The 20024-nt window shown below is 34.2% G+C and overlaps 2 protein-coding genes across 2 annotated transcripts; one reads left to right on the top strand and one right to left on the bottom strand.

The window, feature by feature from the left end:
• Positions 1-886: 886 nt before the first annotated feature.
• Positions 887-15424, top strand: LOC138328972 (alpha-1,3-mannosyl-glycoprotein 4-beta-N-acetylglucosaminyltransferase C-like). The gene is made up of 5 exons (XM_069275675.1): positions 887-974; positions 10826-11399; positions 13110-13198; positions 13466-13628; positions 14197-15424. The coding sequence occupies exons 2-5, from the start codon at positions 11309-11311 to the stop codon at positions 15300-15302; spliced, it is 1449 nt and encodes a 482-aa protein (XP_069131776.1). The 5' UTR covers positions 887-974; positions 10826-11308; the 3' UTR covers positions 15303-15424.
• Positions 5934-7139, bottom strand: LOC138329879 (uncharacterized protein PF3D7_1120000-like). Its single transcript, XM_069277169.1, has one exon. It carries the CDS (start codon positions 7137-7139, stop codon positions 5934-5936), a length of 1206 nt encoding a protein of 401 aa, XP_069133270.1.
• Positions 15425-20024: the final 4600 nt, after the last annotated feature.

Genomic DNA, 20024 nt, shown 5'->3' with positions numbered 1-20024 from the left:
TCATGGCGACTTAATTCCGCGTTTTATACTTATTTAAGTACATTTCAAGAAGATTACATTCCGGAATCTAGACCTATTATGAGACTGCGTTTGAAACATTTTAACGCAATTTCATATCGCCTGCAAAACACAAGACGCTTACTCAGACACTAATTCAGGTTAATGTCATACACAATATGAAATTAAGGGAGTATAAATAATCTTTGATTTTATTCAGGAGAAATACTACCATTATGAATTGTGTTTTTTGTGGGTTTCTCGCATCTCTCAGTACAGCATATTTTGTTACACCATGGATTTTAAATTCATCAAGAGATAAACATTTCGTTTCTGGCATGCTAACTCTCTTTCATGTCGTGCGACGCGTTGCTATTTTTATATCGCTAAAAGAAATAGGCTTATATACACGTGACGTTTTCACTTTTATAGCCTTTTACATTTTTCTTCAGATTTTTTTATTTGAAAAATGAAAAACTATTCTGCAATTTTTAATTGCCCTTTAAATACCATTTTTAGAACACATATACCTACCTTTAACCTTAATGTACTTTGATAGTGATATCATTGTTGTCTTTAATATAGGTTTTGCCCCAAATGACCCAAATGACCCGGACTAACAAACAAACAAACAAAAACAAACTGTGCCTTAGTACGTCTGTTGGCAATATTCCATAATTAGTTGTTGTTTATATTGAAATTACCATATCACAAGTGTTTTACAAATATTCCATAGCGATTCACTTCTTACATTATATATTAAACTTGTACAAAACAACTGTCAGAAGGCGCTGGATAGATATCGATCTCCGTCACGTGGAACCAATAATGATCCGGAACCGGTGTATCTCATTTGTTCACCCGAGCCATGGCCTTACCTGGAAAACATCTTACCAGTTCACAGCAGTTGGATCATCGCCAGCGACAGCAGCAGTAGCCAGCTAGATTTCAGACGGGTTTTAACAAGATTGACACAGGTAGGTGACACTTTGATAACCGCCTATAGTATTAGTAGTAATTTAAGTATTGAAGCGTTCGCATTCACTCGCCGTTGTTTATTCTACGTGAACTTTGGGTATGACAAGCTTTACAAGGTTTGTAAAACAACATTAATTGATCCCCATTAACAATGTAGTCACAGCAACGTTATCGGTATTCCAGGTTTCAAAGAAAAACAAACATATGTATGAAAAAAATATATCAATAATGCAATACAAATATCTATTTCATATTTTCGTGTGTATCATATCATCTCAACGAATCATGTGTGTATCAATCGATGGGTACTATACGTCATGTAAATATGGTTATCGCTACATAGAGAAGATGACCTTTGCATCTATTCGCATCAATGCATTCCATTATCTCCGGTCATGCATACATATACAAAGACAACACTAATGATGTGTTTGCTTAACACCGTCGAGATAAAATTATCAATACAATCTCTGGAGCTACGTGTGTTCTTAGAAATATGTCCTGTAAACTAACAAGTCCTATGCGATTAAATATAGCGTATTTCACAGACAATTATAATTCGATCGTCGCGTAAAAATAAGCTTAAATGAGTTCCGCAGAATGCTTAATTTTAATTGTAAATCGTTCTAACCTCATTATGCTTGAAAAGAGGATATTGAGTCGCCGCGACAATGCTCTATTTACAATAACATTTAAAGATGTTCCACCGTCGACAGAACAGAAATGAAATTCATCATTTGAACATTGGTGTTTAATCATATATATGTGTGTCTAATTAACACAAAAAAATAGTATCAAATGGTGGTAATGGTGTAAAGTAAGTAACTTTTGTAACTGAAAAAAATACTAAATCGTCTACTCCTGTTCTTGATAGTGAAAAAATACCATTTGTCAGCACAGGGGGCAAACTCAATGTTGTCATACATTTTTTGTATTTGGTGGATGTTAAGTTTGTATTTTTATCAAAATGACAGTTAAATGTTTTATTATATAATGTAGCCGATATCCAGCGAAATCGCGCATGTCCATTTGTACCATTTGCGCATATGTTACCAATGTAATTTAACCGTGAGGATTTTTTTATGGTGTGAAAATGCATTGTGACGGCAATAAACAATGACATGACGTCAGGATTCGTGGACGTCGTGATCAAATAACAACTTTTAAACGTTGAAATTCCTCGAAATGTAGCTAGCTGCTATAGTAGCTTACCGACGTGTTCAGTTAATATCATCATTGATCGAAAAAAAGAAAGACTTCTTGACTCTCCGTGTATGTGCATGTAACCATCTAAGACATTACTATTGACTCTTGATTCATTGTATAGCTTGTAAGAGCAAAACGCAGTCAAAAATGCTGTTGGTATCTGTTTTAGACACCAGTAAACATTTTGATGACATGGCTATTTGGTAACAGAAATACGTCGGATCGTGGACTGTTGTTTGAATCGCGCTTTTCTCGTATAATTTGCCATCTGCAAGTAAGACAACACATAACGAGCCAACAACTACTTTGTCCATCTTAGTTCTATATTAAATGCTCCAATGAAATGATGAATATAACTAGATTTAACAGGGAATATTACCAAGGGAATTATACAATACTAAAAAGAACAGCCAACTTAATAATTGTGTTAGCTATTGTGTTCTATAATTAAAGTCTAGGTTCTCATATAACACTACATAGAAAAAAAGTTTGGGTCCTTCTGCTCAAACTCCAGCCAGGGTAGCTTCATTGAAATAGACGCATTTTGCACTAAACAATTATGAAATTCTAATATTTTCACCAATTCATTATCAAAATCGATATTTTGAACCTAAATCTCAATAAGAATTTCTAAATTCATATTACGGGAATAATTACCTTCGGAATACAATTTTACTTTTGAAATTCATAACTAGCCAGCCAATCAGCGGCCGTGTTAAGATTCTATCCTAGGTTCAATCTTTTAGTTGGTTGTTCCCTTTAGAATCATAACTTGATATAAATTCTGTCTGTATGGACACTGCATCTAATTATCATAGCAAAACACAAATGTACAACATTTGCTCCTCTGAAGCATTAGGAAAATAAATAGTCATGCCATTCAAATATAATTTCGAATATTTTTATACTCATTAACAATATAAAATGTAATGTGTTTAATTTCCTGCGTTTCGAAATAATGATAACAATAGTCAATATTTACAGTTCTTTAATCTTCATAATTTATGACAAACCACATATTGTCCAATGTATTATATAAAAAGCAAGCTAGCTAAAATGATGGAGGCTCCAGTCCTGGTCTCAGAGAAAAATCTCAACCTCTTGATCACTACATGGTATCTGCCTCATTACTGCATTTCTAATTAGCAACCCGTAACTAGTGGTAATATAACACCTAATCAACTGCTACAAAAAACTGAACTACATGTATATTTGAAACATCAAACATATTCTCAAACACGTCACCTTCGCGTGTACCGTATCAAATATAAATGAAAAGCGGGTTAAAATATTTCTCATTTATCACTTATACGTCAGTTCGGGACAATAAAGTTTCGTTTCCTGCGAACGTCGCTGATATAATATCCATATTGTTCATTAGTAATCTATATATCTCATTTTTAGTAGTATGGTTTATTATTCTATATATAACTTTAGTTAGCGATCTATCTCGACCTCTAGACGACACCACGGTGATAGAGAATTTATCATTACCATCATAGATATTTACTGATTTTAAAGATAAGTAATCATTACCCTCATAGATATTTATTGATTTTAAAGAGAATGTATCATTACCCTTACCATTATAAATATTTATTGATTGTAATAATGTATCAGTAGTGTCTTTGTACGCTGAACATGGGGACAGTACTGTCATTATAAGAAGCTTTCTAAGAATTTAGCCCATGTTCTGCCTTTTCAATGTACTTAATTAATAAAAATATATTCATGACATATGTGAAAAGACGAAGAAACCCAATACATAGGCCTGATACAATCCCGACTTCTTACGATGATCGTAAAAGGCGCCTAAATTTAGGATCTTATCTTTTCTATTCTTCCTAACTGACTTTATCCTTCCTAATGCCTCCCTTGGCACCGCCTCACTTTTGGCCTTGAGTTGAGCGTTCGCCCCTGTGAGGAAGGCTCTGGGTTCTGTCCCCTGGCCGAGACACACCAAAGTCTATAAAAGTGGTAGTTTCTGCTCCTGCGTAGCGCTCAGCAAAAAGGGAGTGGGACGACTGGTTCGCCCGTTGTCAGTATAATGTGACCGGATGGGGTGTGTTGCTTGGTGTCTTCGGCGGCATGCTCCAGTGATATAGCACTATAAAAAGGGCAAAAGTTCCACTATACAAGAAGACACAACATGAATATACCGCAGTCTCCCGAAACACGCACCTCGCACAACATACACGCAACACACCGCATACATGGGAGGCCGTCCTTACATGACCATAGCTGTTAATAGGACGTTAATTAATCAAACAAACAAACAAAAAATCTTACGAGAACAGACATACATTAATTTAGATCAACAGCGTTAATTGGGTACATTACAGCTTGTTTCGACGTATCGATTTTTCGATGTTTTGAAGTTCGGTTTCAGTTTATGTTCAGTTATTGCCAGTTACCTTAACCTTACTAGTGTAATTTGTCTAAATCAGATGCCACAAGAACCGACATATCTGGCCGGTATATCCAAGTTTCTAGATTATACAGTTTTTATGACAATATCTTAATTGTATATTAGAAGGCAAATGTCACATAATTATGCTGGAATTATCCGTGTTAGACAAAAGCCTGTTTTACCGAGTAATTCTAATTTTAGACGTTCCCCTTACATATATATTATAAATGCATATTCTATATAGAATATATTCTATTCTTGCAATATTCTCGCTTTAATTCCTGTTGATTTTTAGCGTGACTATAATGTAGGGATAGCAAAAGATTTGCACTTGCTGCCTTCTTGCACTTACAAAAAAGGTACAGTGTCAGCTTCTTCATAATATCCCTCTGATGTAGAATATGGTAATCGATTAGTTTGTAACTCGCTATTCTCTTGGGTAATTGATTGGGATTTACATCATATATACAGCTAAACTGTTTTCAGGACGACCTTCCTACTGTCGCGTGTGAGAATGTTTGCATGATTTGGGAGGCTGCGGTATATTCGTGCTGTGTTTCTTTGTGTAGCAGGCTTTAGCTCTATACAGTGTAGCTATAGTGATTCGTTCGCTTTCTATCTTCGTTCTAGGGTAAATTTCCCGTTAGCTCTGTCGGAGGAGCGGTGGACCCGTTAGTCCGGGGTGGCAAGTTCGAGCCCGGCTGGCAGCACACTCTATCTAGTTACATTGTGCTGAAAACTGGCAAAGCAGTCGTGCCACTTCCTTAAGCCCAACGATTTAGTGGAACAGAAACTACTCTTATTGACTATGTTGCGCCTTGATCAGGGGACAGAACCAAGAGCATTTCTCACATTTCTTATTAAGGCAAAAAGTAAGGCGGTGTCAAGAGAGACGTTAGGAAAGTAAGGTCGGATGATTAGATATAGGGGATCTTACATGAGTGGTTGTGTGATATTAAATATATCAATATAAATAATTTGATATGCCACGAGCCTTTAGGCAAAACTTTAGATTTCATCTGTATATGAAACAGTAGAAATCAGGCTCGGATGTGACGTTTCCGTCTACTGAGACAATCATGTGACGTCATATATAGATTATGAAGTCATATATAGATTATGAAGTCATATATAGATTATGACGTAAAAACCACATATGACGTCACAATGGTGTGATTAAACATGTCTTACGATATTTATGCACGGCCGTATGACATGACTGGACAGGCTAGTTATGTCATAAAAATAAAATATGCCTAGTCGCAATGTTATGAGGGCAGTATGTACAATTCGTACGCTCGGCAGACCCTAGTCTAACGTTTATTGAAAACAAAACCTATATTTAAATGATGCAGGATCCTGACTGCCAATTAGAGTTTTTTACGGCTTTTATTTTCATTCGTCTCAGACTGACTGACCTTACATTCTTCACAGACCTATATATAACTACCTTCTTCTCAGACTTATCTACCTTCATCTCAGGCTTACTTATCTTCTTCTTAGATATATTTAACTTCATCTCAGACTTACTTTTCTTCATCTCAGACTTACTTTTCTTCATCTCAGACTTACTTATCCTGATAGCAGACTTAATAACCGTCATCGCAGACTTACTTATCTTCATCGCTGACTTGTTTACCTTCATCTCAGATTTATTAAATTTCATCTCAGACTTATTCATTTTTATCTCAGACTTATTAACATTCATCTTAAACTCATTTACTTTCATCTCAGATTTATCAACCTTCATATGAGACTTATTTACCTTAATTTCAGACAAATCTACCATCAGCTCAGACTTATTTACCTTTATCTCAGACAAATCTACCATCAGCTCAGACTTATTTACCTTTATCTCAGACAAATCTACCATCAGCTCAGACTTATTTACCTTTATCTCAGACAAATCTACCATCAGCTCAGACTTACTTACCTTTATCTCAGACAAATCTACCATCAGCTCAGACTTATTTACCATCAGTTCAGACAAATCTACCATCAGCTCAGACTTATTTACCATCAGTTCAGACAAATCTACCATCAGCTCAGACTTATGTACCATCAGTTCAGACAAATCTACCATCAGCTCAGACTTATTTACCATCAGTTCAGACAAATCTACCATCAGCTCAGACTTATTTACCATCACTTCAGACAAATCTACCATCAGCTCAGACTTATTTACCATCAGTTCAGACAAATCTACCATCAGCTCAGACTTATTTACCATCAGTTCAGACAAATCTACCATCAGCTCAGACTTATTCACCATCGATTCAGACAAATCTACAATCAGCTCAGACTTATTTACCATCAGTTCAGACAAATCTACCATCAGCTCAGACTTATGTACCATCAGTTCAGACAAATCTACCATCAGCTCAGACTTATTTACCATCAGTTCAGACAAATCTATCATCAGCTCAGACTTATTCACCATCGATTCAGACAAATCTACCATCAGCTCAGACTTATTTACCATCAGTTCAGACAAATCTACTATCAGCTCAGACTTATTTACCTTTATCTCAGACTTGTTTATCTTCATCTCAGACTTATTTACCTTAAATGAATCCCTCCCTTTCATGGTTGGTTGATTACGCTAAAATTTCCTTTTAACATTAAACAACAACCTTTTATAGGACTATCCTTTTGAAGCATACTGCAATGCTGCTGATTATATAGATGAAGAAAATCAATAAAAAAGAAACTGTTACCATTTTTACATTGTGGCATTATGGTGTTATTTGAATCATATGGAACAAAATTCGGATATTTAATAGCGAACGCTTAGTTCAAGAAAAAAATAGAAACAATACTGCTAAGACGAAAGAAAGGAGAACAAAGATAATATCCCACAAAACTGTTATTGGTTATCACACACATCTATTTTACTTAATACCGTTTTCGCTTTACGCTAAAGGTGGATTTAAAACAGGCCCATACCGCGGGAAGCATAACACTGGTAACATCTTCTCTAAGAGTTTAATGTCATGTAAGCCTGATGCATGACGCAAAACAATCAACCAACACACCACCAGGATCCAATTAAAAAATACGTGGTTTTAATGAAAAACCTATAAATATTTTAGGATTTAGACAACAAAGCGTGAAGAGTAGGGATTTAAGCGTTCACATATATATCCCTTATGAATGCGATTTTATTGCGTTCCGTCTTCAACTGATCAAAATATTAAGTCGTCCGTAATTATTTTTAAATATGTATTATACACGACTACAAAACAAAACACAGGGAATGTCATTTGAATATGACAGCAAATCTCTTGCGGATCATTACATATTGGATAAGCAAGCAATAGGGAATGCACTATCATAAATTAGGTACGCAATTTTCTTTTTCTAGACATAAAGTTGTAGTTTTATCACAGTTTTAAACTGGATATCATAACATTTGCTATAACCAATCCACGCACTTAGTTTATTTTTGACTCGAAGAAATATATTCTGATGGAAAACAAATTTTTAGAAATGGTACTGAACTTAAGACTAAATCAAGGCTTCACAATAAAATCGACCGACAATAACAAAACAGTAATTATGAAAAGTATCACTTTTAGAGGAAAATTGATATCTTTCATGTCAGAACACAAGATAGGTGAGGACAAATAGTATTTTCCTTTAATTTTCATTTTATTCCGTCACGCGTCGATTCGAAATTCAAGATGGCTGCCACAGTCGCCATCTCGAAAATATACTTTGAACTTCTTCTTAAGTTCAACTTGTGCGGTTTGGCTGAAACTTGCATGAATTGATCCTGACGTGGTCCCGACAAAGTGTTTTTAACTTTCGGATCGATCCGAAATCCAAGATGGCCGCCACATCCACCATCTTGAAAACCCATTTCGAACTTTTTCTCAAGTTCTACCATTGCGATTTGGCTGAAATTCGCATGAAATGTTTTCGGGTCGATCCATATTCCAAGATTGCCGCCACAGCTGTAATCTTGAAAACACATTTTGATCTTCTTCTCAAGTTCTACCATTACGATTTGGCTGAAACTCGATCCAAAATCTAAGATGGCTACCATGACACTATACCTAATTAATTTTTCTATATGATTTTTGTCAAGGCAGTCAGATGACCGTTAAGGCCCTTGGGCCTCTTGTTGGTGATAACATACGGATATTCAATCTTCTTAATCCTTAACAAATCGTACATTTGTCTTGCCTTTCTAGGAAATAGCAACACAGCGTTTATTATTGCATGTGTAGCTTTAATGTTTCTTACATAGATATCCTTAATATAGCCATTAGTATTGTTAAAGGGGAAATGTTTTAACTAAAGCGTATTGATTATACGCGTTGCTAGATGAAAAACTCCATCTGATTGTATATCGATAAGTGTATTTCATTTTGTGTTGATATATACAAATTTATTATAAAATTATTAGTATACAACTGTATTGTCACGCCATTAAGGATATTTATAGAACTAATAATAGTGATCATGTAAATAAACAATTGTAGCCCAAAGTTCCTTGTTGTAAAAGCATGAAGTTTACATCTGTCTACATCCACATCCGGCTTTCTGCCGTAGATATTCCCTTAAGACTATTGTTTACTTTATAATGAAAATAAGGATTTCTCTACATTGTGTTCAAACAGATTCATGTAGCAATTGTCTCTATTTGTTGCAGCGAACCTTGGGTTACTTTTCAAATCGAATTTTGACATTGATATCTGACCTGGGAGATAACATTACAATTCTGAAAAAGGAAATGTTAGATATGTTTCTGTCTGCAGGTAGGGCGTTAGAATTGTACCCGCTGCCCCTATTGCACGATATCGTAAAAGGCGACTAAATTAAGGCCTTATCTTATCTTTTATTTTATGTTTAACTCCCTTAAGGGACCGCATAATCAAACCAAAATAGATTCCTGGAAATCCCCTTTTGGGCACCAGATTTCATAGAGAGGTGAATGTTTCGGAGCCTGCTGATTGGGTATTCGGGGCGCATCAGTTTCAAATGTTTAATGTGTGGCTTGGGCAATACATGTAGATGTAAAATACAAGGTGTATGTAAAGAAATTTTAAAATTCTGTCAAGTGTGTGTTTGACAAGGAGAGGTAATCAATATTGGAATTTCATGAATATTTTGGTCAATTTTTATTACGGAATTCAACATAAAAAGGCACCCCCACGTAAAAGTTTAGCAAGATGGTAGATCTTTATTTTTTTTATTCACAAGTATGCGAGATGCCATTCTTCAAAATCAGTGACAGGTGACCAGGCTTGAAAACTCCATTTAACCTAGACAGTGGCAAACGTTAATATATCGTATAAAGCGAAATCATTTGGTTCTGCGGTCTCTTAACACTTTTTTACTTTTGGCCTTCTGTTGAGCACTCGCCACTATAAAGTAGGCTCTTGGTTCTGTACCCTGGCCAAGACACGCCAAAGTCTATAAAAGTGTCAGTATAATGAGACCGGATGGAACACACAAAAATCAAAATAATCACATAATGGTCGCGCCGTATTTACCGTTACAAAGGGTTAAATTAACAGCCCTATCTTTTTGTTTGTCATGCAGATGTACCGGTACATACATAGTTGCACCTGGTGCCTAATTTACAATACAACAAAGTTATCTCCAAAACGAAATTCTTTCCTTGGAAATGTAAGCTATCGGATATGAGTGTATGCAATCTGATTGAAACACATTTTTTAAAATACATATACATTGGGGCCGCGGTAGCCGAGTAGTTAAGATGTCCCGACACATTACCACGAGCTCTCCAACTCTGGGATGCGAGTTGGAATCCCTTATGGGGCAGTACCAGGTACTGACCGTTAGTCGAAAGTTTTTCTCCGGGTACTCCAGCTTTCCTCCGACAACAAACCTGGCACGTTCTAAAATGAGTCTATTAAGCTAGTCTTAGACAGAAACAAGCAAACACAGGTATTGTTATCACACATGTTTCCAGGTATTCTCAGATAGTCAATCAACCGTAAAGCAATTAATCCTGTTTATGAAATAATCGCAGCGTGACTCTTTAAATTGCATTCTGCTCTGCACAAGTATACTGGCAATGCCGTTTAATAAACACATAATACGATACCAAAAACGCATGATTGGTTTTTTATCATATTTTTTTACATATTTCAAATGCACTTATTCTTTTGATGTCATAAGTTTATACAGCACCGTTTTGAACAGTATTATCTGTTATTAGCATTGTCAATAATTATGCTTTTTACAACTTTTTAACTCCAGGACTGTTTATTTCCCATGGGAAGCGCCGTAATAAAGAATTCAGCTGTTGTCAACAAGCTTCTGTGAGATGGAGTGGAAACTGTCGTGCAATTCCTAATTGTAAGGCATGGATAGGGACCCAGTTCTCGGTGTTCACTACGATGTGTCTGATGATTTGTAATGCATTATCAAGATAAACACTGCGGGAGAAGTCAAACCGCTGCCACCATCTGGAGCTGTTCTAATACACAATCAACATACCTGCCCATACGACCGACAGGGCGGGACATCATTCTTCAACGCATCTCGTCGTGGATCACACTTCCTTGTGGATATAAAGCTCACAATTCAACGAAACAAACTCAACCTGCTCTTATTTACATGGCGCCTACTGCATAGAGCTACAACCGCCTTGTCCTGTGGATCCAAGTCTCCAACTCCAAGAAAGAGTCACGTCCCTTTATTTCGCTTTATGTAAGATATTTGGAGAGATCAGCGTCACACATGAAGATCCGGCTGATTCCCAGAAGGGTGTACATTCCTTCTGTTGTCTTCATTCTATGTATAGTGATACAGCTCCGTATTCTTTTTGTTGGTATGTATAATTCATATGAATGTCAATAACATACGCAAAGTACATTAATTATTATACAGATAATAAGCAAAAAGAAAAGTTTAATAACTAGCAATCGAGATTTCAAATGGAACATTTATTATTAACACCAATAGTTTCAACGGTTTCTTTTATTTGTTTTCCTCAGTAAATGTACATCATGAGGTACTAACTTACAATTGAAAATTAAATGATAACGACAAAGTGAGATACAAAAGATACATGCAATTATAACAGTTTCTTAAAATGAATAGTCCGGCAAAGAAAGGCTAAAGTCAATAAAAAGGGTGTTATTATATCCAGTTTAATTTCTTTTGAAACAGAAAAATTAAAACTTACCATCAAAATCGCTCTGAATGCAAAGAAATGAATTTAAATAGTTTGAATAGAAATGAAATATAGGAATCCTAAAACGTCCTCCCAGCTGATTATATCCGTGTTGACATTTCCACGCAGCCTCGCTTTCAAAGAATTTATTTTTAGAACATTAACACAGGCTTTTCATTAATTTCAATGGTCAAAGCAACTCAACGTAAGCAGAATTTTACCGTCGTTTTGGTATGTAAGGACTTTTGGAAAGCTAATGGATCGATTTAGACTAGTCTGCATTGCTCGACTATTCACTTCACGTTTACTCAAAAGGAAACATTCCATTAAGAAATGTCTTATGACAACATGATAACATAATTACCATCTTGCCTATCGATGGATTTTAACTAGAATACGATCGGAGGTACTTCTCTCCATTTTAACCATTCTTGCAATCGTACGTTTAAACAATTAATGAAAGTCATCCCATTTATTACAAAATGTACACATCCTATCCTACCACATTTCCAAAACTGATATTTTTGAAATGAATCGATGTTAGAAACGTGTATATCATAATTTCAAACCAACAAGCGTTTCGGAGTTGCGGTTGCCGAGTAGTTAAAGGATTCCGATGTATCACCATAAGCACTTCACCTCTGGGTCGCAATTTTCTAGACTGAATTGTCTGTCGTAGTTTTTCAACTCTCCGCTAGGCTTTGCTCCAAAAATGAAATTATTATGAGCACAGCCTAGCGGAAAGAATTTGTACTAAGGCAGGTAATCCAGTCTAACAATTGGCAAATACTAATCGCTGGTTGGTTGTTTTTTAACGGCTATCACGGGTTATTCCCACCATCTACGTTTTGAAATGACAATGCCAGCTTTCCATATTAGCATTCACCCCATAAACATGTATTGGATACAGCTAATAGGTAACGATCAACTAAATGAAAAATAGACCTTCGAAATTACCCAAAAGATTAAGCCCCGGAAAGAATGTTGACCCGGCCACTGATTGGCTGGTTGATTATCAAAAGTAAAAATGTTTTCTGTAATTATTCCTAGATCACAATTATATGACTTTGGAAATTCATATTGAAATTTAGGATCAAAATATCAATTTTGAAAATGAATAGGTGAACAGAGTTTTTAGTGCAAAATGTACCTTATTTCCAAATGGCTACCCAGTTTTCAGTTTGAGCTGAAGGACTCAAACTTTTTTTTCTTTCTAGTGTTATATTATAACCTAGACTTTAATTATTGAACTCAATAGCTAACTATTGTTCAGTTGTTTTAATAATAAATTAGTTTACAAATCGTTAACATCGTGGTCTATGTTAATGTTATTTTTTTCTTCAAGTATTATGCTCTTTTTTCTAGTACCCTCAGATAAGGAACTCAAAACCTGCAGTGAGAGGCATGCAATTGGAAGGAAAGCACAAAAAGCTGTCAAAGAGGTTAATACAGATGTAAGTCATTTTTTATTATTAGTAAATGTCGAACAGTAGACCTTTGGTTTTAAGGTCAATAAGCAGTAAGATTTTTTTTTCAAGAGAGCGACTATCAAATATTAAAATACGCATGCACCTACGTTGAGGACTTTCCATGGAACTTTGGCATCGAGTGACTTTCTATTGACTATATCTGTTTTCACAAAAAATTATAAATGTCAAAGTTTTTATGAAATTTTGTTTTTATATTTTACTGCTATTTATTAATCTGCTGATGAATTTTAGTCGATCAAGATAACGGGCGTCTATGATGCATGGCAATCGGAGTTCAACAATCCACTTATAGGTGTCAAACTGACAAAAAATGTGACTACCTTTCTGAGGAATGGACTCGATTTGGTCAGGAACAGTTCGCTCTCATATAAGTTCTCCCTGGAGGTCAAACCAAGTAAGCAACGTCAATCCTATTATGTCTTCAAGATTTAATACGCATTTTAATTTATCACAAAGCTGACCTGATCAGCCGTCTCATGGATATCATATAACACGTATAAGAGCATTTGTGACGTCATAGTTAATTATGACGCCATAATTGATATTTGAAGACTTTCCGTCTCCTAAGGAAATTGTCAATCTTTTTGCCGTATTTGGCACATGAGAAACCAATGAGAGGCTTTCCAGATCATAGTTATTTTCTAAACAGTAATATATTTGTTAAACATTTTTTCTGAAGATGCAGCTAGCATTTTACATTTAATACCAGATAGTCTAATATAGATATTCATTTTGAAAGATTTTGATATAATTTTTCTACACAATTACATTATATTTGCATAATATATAATGCGTGGTGTTGATAAATGATTGATTTTAAAATTAGAAAAAAAAATCCGTGGAAGTGACTGATTCATACATCGGAAGGAATAACTAGCGATTCTTTATAAAAATAGAAAGCGCCTTTTTGTCGTCTTTAGTTCAACCTTTCTAACACGCCATTTTGTTTTGTTTTTCTATAGGATTGATCAGCGTAGCACTACTTGTGAGTGAAGTTAGCCAAATGGATAAAACATTTAAGACAATGGATACACTTTTGGAGGATAATGCTGGTGAGGAAAGAAAAAGGTTCCTAATAATTCTTCAACTCTCAATGCGAGATGCTGACCTCGGGACTAAAGTTTTTAATGAATCCATGAAACGGTATGCCGACTTCTATGAAACAGGCCAGGTCCACATTGTCCTCGGACCTTCCGATCTGTACAAAAAGTTTGGTATACCGAAGGAAACGGATGCCGACATGCGGAAAGAAATTCTTGACTATGCGCTGTTGTTTCTCTATTCAAAGCACCTTTCATCCTATTTTGTCCAATTAGAACCAGGAATCGTCTGTGAAAAATATCTCGTCCGAAACATCTTAAAGCTTGCCAATGCACAAAAATCTCTTTGGTTTGGACTTGATTTTGGACACTTTGGATTCATTGGTACCCTATTTCATTCGACATTTCTTCAAAGCATGGCGGAATATTTAGCCTCTCGCTATCTCATTGAAAACATAAACGTCTTATTGCGTCAACTGTATCAGATAATTTCAAAAAGGTGCCTAATATACACGAATTCCTCACCTTGCTTGCATCATGATATAGATCGCCTTAAGAGCAGGTTTCTATTTGAAAGGGGAGATAACTTCGATTACTTGAAGGGAGATAACCCATCAGCGACAATTGAAACTTCCATGTCGATGTTTGAGGAACACTCACCGGAACAAGCATATGACAATGACAACTCAACATTTTTCTGGGCTTCTTCCTTGAAGTTTGGGGACAACTTTAGATTAAGGTTTAACACAACTGTGAACATATCACGTGTTGTCATAGTAACCGGAAGTGACGTGGGCAATAAAGACCGACTAATATCCGGGTATCTTCGAGTGGGATCAAGTAACCCTCCATGTGCAACTCTGATAAGGAGGGGCGTTTTTGTTCGAGGTTACGTTGATACAATAGAACAAGGGATTAACGATTTCCCTCCTGATATTAACTGTTTATCGATTGATGTAACGCGTCAACAAAGACAATGGCTAGTTTTAAGGGATATCAAGGTTTTCGTGCGAAAACCGAATACTTGACGAAAACGATTTGAAAAAATGAGAATCTATCGGTGCTTAAAAATGTTAAAAGGCCTTCAATATTGTGGTTGTGAAAATTGCTTGATAAGTTTTGTTTGGAATCTTTTTAGCTTAAGGTTTGTTTATGGAAATATAATTTTTATACAAAATTGGCATTTGTTGTTATTTTCACTTTCTTTTCAAACGTTTTGCTTTAAGCAGAAACCAAAATAAAAACGCACACAAACGTACATGGGTCTGCTTTTAAAACAAACGAGAAAGGGAATTTGTTTAATCAAATTAAGTCGTCTAAACAGTTTTTAATGCAAAAAAAATAACAACAAAACAGGAAAATATTTATATTATTTAATTTAGTAATACACACGTAGTTTCTTATTATAATCGACTGAAAAGATGTGGCTGATAGAATCGTGGATTGAAATGTCCTTATCTTTTTTCTTAGCGTGTTCCCGTCAGGTCATTAAAGGATGTGAGTTCGTAATGCTTCGGGAAAAACAATAGAAGCACACAAAAAAGAATGTTTTTAATTTATTTTCTTAACATTCTACGTATGATCGCCTTCAGCGGCATCCTGCAATATTTCATAACTGAAGCGTGAATAGGATAGTGTAAATTATTGATAATTCCTGCATTATTATATATCAACTGTCGTGCAGCACCACAGAAACCATCCTAGCATTGAAAGAATATTAAAAACACTTCTCTAAATGGCTAAAACAGATAGAGAAAAAACGTTAAATAATTGATTATAAATATCAATATGTATTCCCAATATAATTAGTTCGGCACCTGCGGGACGATAACAAGATAAGGAAAAAATGTAGAAGTTTTCTTATTAATATTTCATCGTTTGAACTCAATAGATTTCCGTTTAAGTGTTTTAGTATTATAACTAAGTTTATTTTTAGTTCATACCAATATACCATAGGGAATTAAAAAACCAGTGTCAAACAAGTGTTCATATCATTTTACGATTGTTTCATCTATGATTTTTTATTTGTTGTTTCCTAAAATAGTTTTCTATGATGATTCATATCGCACTTCGCAAGGTTAATGAGTAAACAACATATACTCGAGCATTTGGTGGTATCATACAGCAAAAAAGGTCATGTTTGTGGAATTTTCTTACTATCAAAACAAATAACATCAAACGTCAGGATTACAATCGTTGTCAAACCATTAAGGATTAACTTCAATATTTTTTTTCCGTTAGGGAGATTTAAAAACATAAATATCTGAGTTTATATCCGAGTAGACTGCGAAGCTGTTTATAATGGGAGTGTTTCAAAGTTTTGAATTATACCTCCATAACATGAAAATGCATTCAAATTAATCCTTTTATTTATCAATAATAGTTTTATCTTAAATTAATCTTTTATTGATAAACTATTTTCTCTTAAAAATTAGTAAATTAATTGTTAATCAAATGAGAATGCATGTTACAAACAAGATAACACTTTATGTTAGATAATGAGATCGAGGTATCGTTGATTTGGCAAATACACATGCACATGCTATGTTCTATTGCAAAATAGTTCATTTTCAAACTTTAAAGATGCAAATTAATACATACATCATTTTAACATGTAAATATCTTATTGATGTTGGGAAAAAATGACGTCATTGTAGAATTCGTTCGCGTTGTGCTAAGAGGTAAACACTATTCCCTGCGATATTTGGATCGACAGTTACAGTACTCAATCCGTTCACTGACCATATGTGTTGCAAACAATAAATGATAATGTTAGTAATAGATATTTCATTGCAATTATAAGTTTTGTTGTACAAAACCGAGCAAAATGTAAATATAAGAAATAATTATTATTGCTTGTTGTTCACTGGTGTATGAACGACATCTTGACAAATATCAGTATAACTACCATTTGACCTTTTCAGATATGTTTTCATATCAATATACTTAACGCATAAAAATCAAGTAGTATCACGTTACATAAATTCGATTTGAAACTGTCTTTTAATGTGATTGTAACAGCTTAATTCCCCAAAACATGATATTCAATAGATTATTGAAGATAAAAAAAAAATATTACAAAATGTTGGTTTAGTTATGAGAAATATAACTTTAAATAAAACACGTCTTATTTATGGGATGTGCCTACCCTTAAACTCTATTAGGAGGAAACACTCTAAAGTAATTCAGCTCAGGGATTGGATAGACATCCTTCTATAAGTTTTTTAAACTCATATATACATATCAAAATATCTTAGGTATTTGTCCAGCAACATGACAAATATTTCTGAGTTTGCAAATCGCCATTTCTTTAAGAGTTATCTATCTTGCCATACACTGAACTATGGGCGCAATTGAGAATAACAAAGAAATAATTTAAATCTTATTTAGTTCAGAATTTTAAAAATTTAATTTATTTAACTGTTGTCAATAACTTCTTCATAGTTGTATTTCAAACAATTGTAATATAAAAACAATGTTTTTTTCTGATTTTTAAATTATAGTTCATTTATTAATTTTATGTCATCAGCAATTTTATTTTTGTATTTTAAGCAATAGTAATACAAAAAACTATGTTGTTCTGATTTTAAATTAAATTTCATTTATTAATTTCTAGTCTCAAGTAATGTTGATTGTTTATTATAAGCAAATGTAATATAGAAAACAATCTGACTTAAATCGTCACCAATGTACTATTACATATCTCTGGTGACAACGAGAAGATCAGAACATATGATCAGATTTAGTGGCTAGCTTTATATACCTGACATGCATTTGTCTGATATGATTTATTTTATAACCTTTGCTATTATTTCTCCAAAATAACATTACATGCATTACATATTACAACTAAAGATGTCTTATGCTCAAATACTTATGATGATTATTCATATAATACCAAATTTATTTATTATTAATCGAGTCCTAGAACCCCGAACGGACGTTAACAATGGGCTCCAAATTTACCATTTTCCTTGACTTTTACAATAGCAAACTTTTGATGAACATTTCACAGATCATTCATTTTTGGTGATATAATAGCATTACTCAGATAATAACGAAGTAAAAACATAATGCTCCTGTAAGTTGAACAAAACACAATGTTATTTAGATAATACGTATAAAATACAATTAGAATACGCAACAATTTGGAACAATATCAAATGTCGGTTATAGAGATTTCATGTCCTTCACCTTGACATATCACAAAGTTGCCTTATTAACCACCTCTGTATAAAGACCGTCTGCTTAATCTGTCCTATTTTGGAAGATTCAAAATGGCCAATTTCAACATAATTTAACCTGTGTGTAAAGACAACCTGCTTAATCAGACCACTTTTCTAGGGTACCAAATGGCCAATTTCAACACTATTCAACCTGAATATACAGACCACTAGGCTATAAAGACACCCTTGGGTGTTCTGAATAGACATTTTGTCACTGTATTTATAATGATTATTATTGTACATGTAAGATTTGAAATAAAAATAAAAACTATAACGGCAGTGTAGCAAAATTTTATTAATATAACATATTAACACAATGGATTTATAAAGTGTCCATATACAGGTTTGTGTCTCATAGTTATGACAGAAGGGAAAAGATTCTTAATCAGCGATAAGCAGTCATGTTAGTAATCAAACATGTCATAATATTTACATTTTTACTGCAAACCCACTATGTAACCTTACCACTCATCAGTCTATCAACTGACACCCGCTTATTATGATGTCATTATCATTTAAACGTTCCGTGAGCGATCATGGAAGATGGCTGTTCAACGGTCTGTTCCGTTTTTGATGATAATGAATTCTTTATTCATTATAGACGCAAATTCTCCTGGCATTCATAATAAGAATGTTATCAAATGAAAATACAAAGATTGAACGTCTCTCAATTGTCATATAAAGCCATTATGAATGCCAACTGGACAGAGGCAAATTCAACATTCAACATGGAGAGCGCGCTTCGTGAAATTTGTCTCTGTCCTGGTGACATTCATAATGACTATGAATGCCAACTGAAAGACGTTCAAAGCTTAACAAAATATCCCCATAGTTTAACATATTGACTATGATAACTGTAAACAAACTTATTTTCGCTACGACATATTTCCGCTTTTTATGTCTTAAAGATATTCCACCGTCGACAAAGCATAAACGATACCCATCATGTAAACAATAACTGCGAATAATTGTTTATATGTTTCTAATTAACATAGTGCCATTATTTTTTTTCGGGACGCAATTGATTATTTATAATATTTTTTTTCTTCTCAATCTTAATAAGAAACTTAAACTTTTCAATAGCGGTAATGGTGTAAAGTGAATAATTTTTGCAACTGAAAAAAATATTAAATCATCCGCTCCCGTTTTCGGTAGAGTAACAATACCATTTTTTAGCGGTGGAGCATTTTTCAAAGCGATTCGATTACGTGATTTACCGTTAAATCTCGCGGTAATAAAATGGCTTACAGGAAGTATTATCTCTTTTGTGTCATTAGAAAGGTGAATATTAAATATTTTGAAAACAAAAACAAACTTAACGATAAATAACACATAAATGACAACTAAACAATAACTTGGATTATTTACACTCTTTTTGGCTCTGATGGGAATAAGTAAATACACACATTATATAAAAAGCATGTTTGGGTATTAAATACGCGCAATTTGTGTCAGAATTACGTTTGATTTTCATATTTGTTAAAAATGCTACTTCACCTTTAAAAGCGAAATTAAAAATTATCA

The sequence above is a fragment of the Argopecten irradians genome, chromosome 8 (assembly GCF_041381155.1).
Source record: "Argopecten irradians isolate NY chromosome 8, Ai_NY, whole genome shotgun sequence".
NCBI lineage: Eukaryota > Metazoa > Mollusca > Bivalvia > Pectinida > Pectinidae > Argopecten > Argopecten irradians.
The sequence above is the reverse complement of the archived record's forward strand: the minus strand, read 5'-3'. Positions and strand labels throughout refer to the sequence as shown.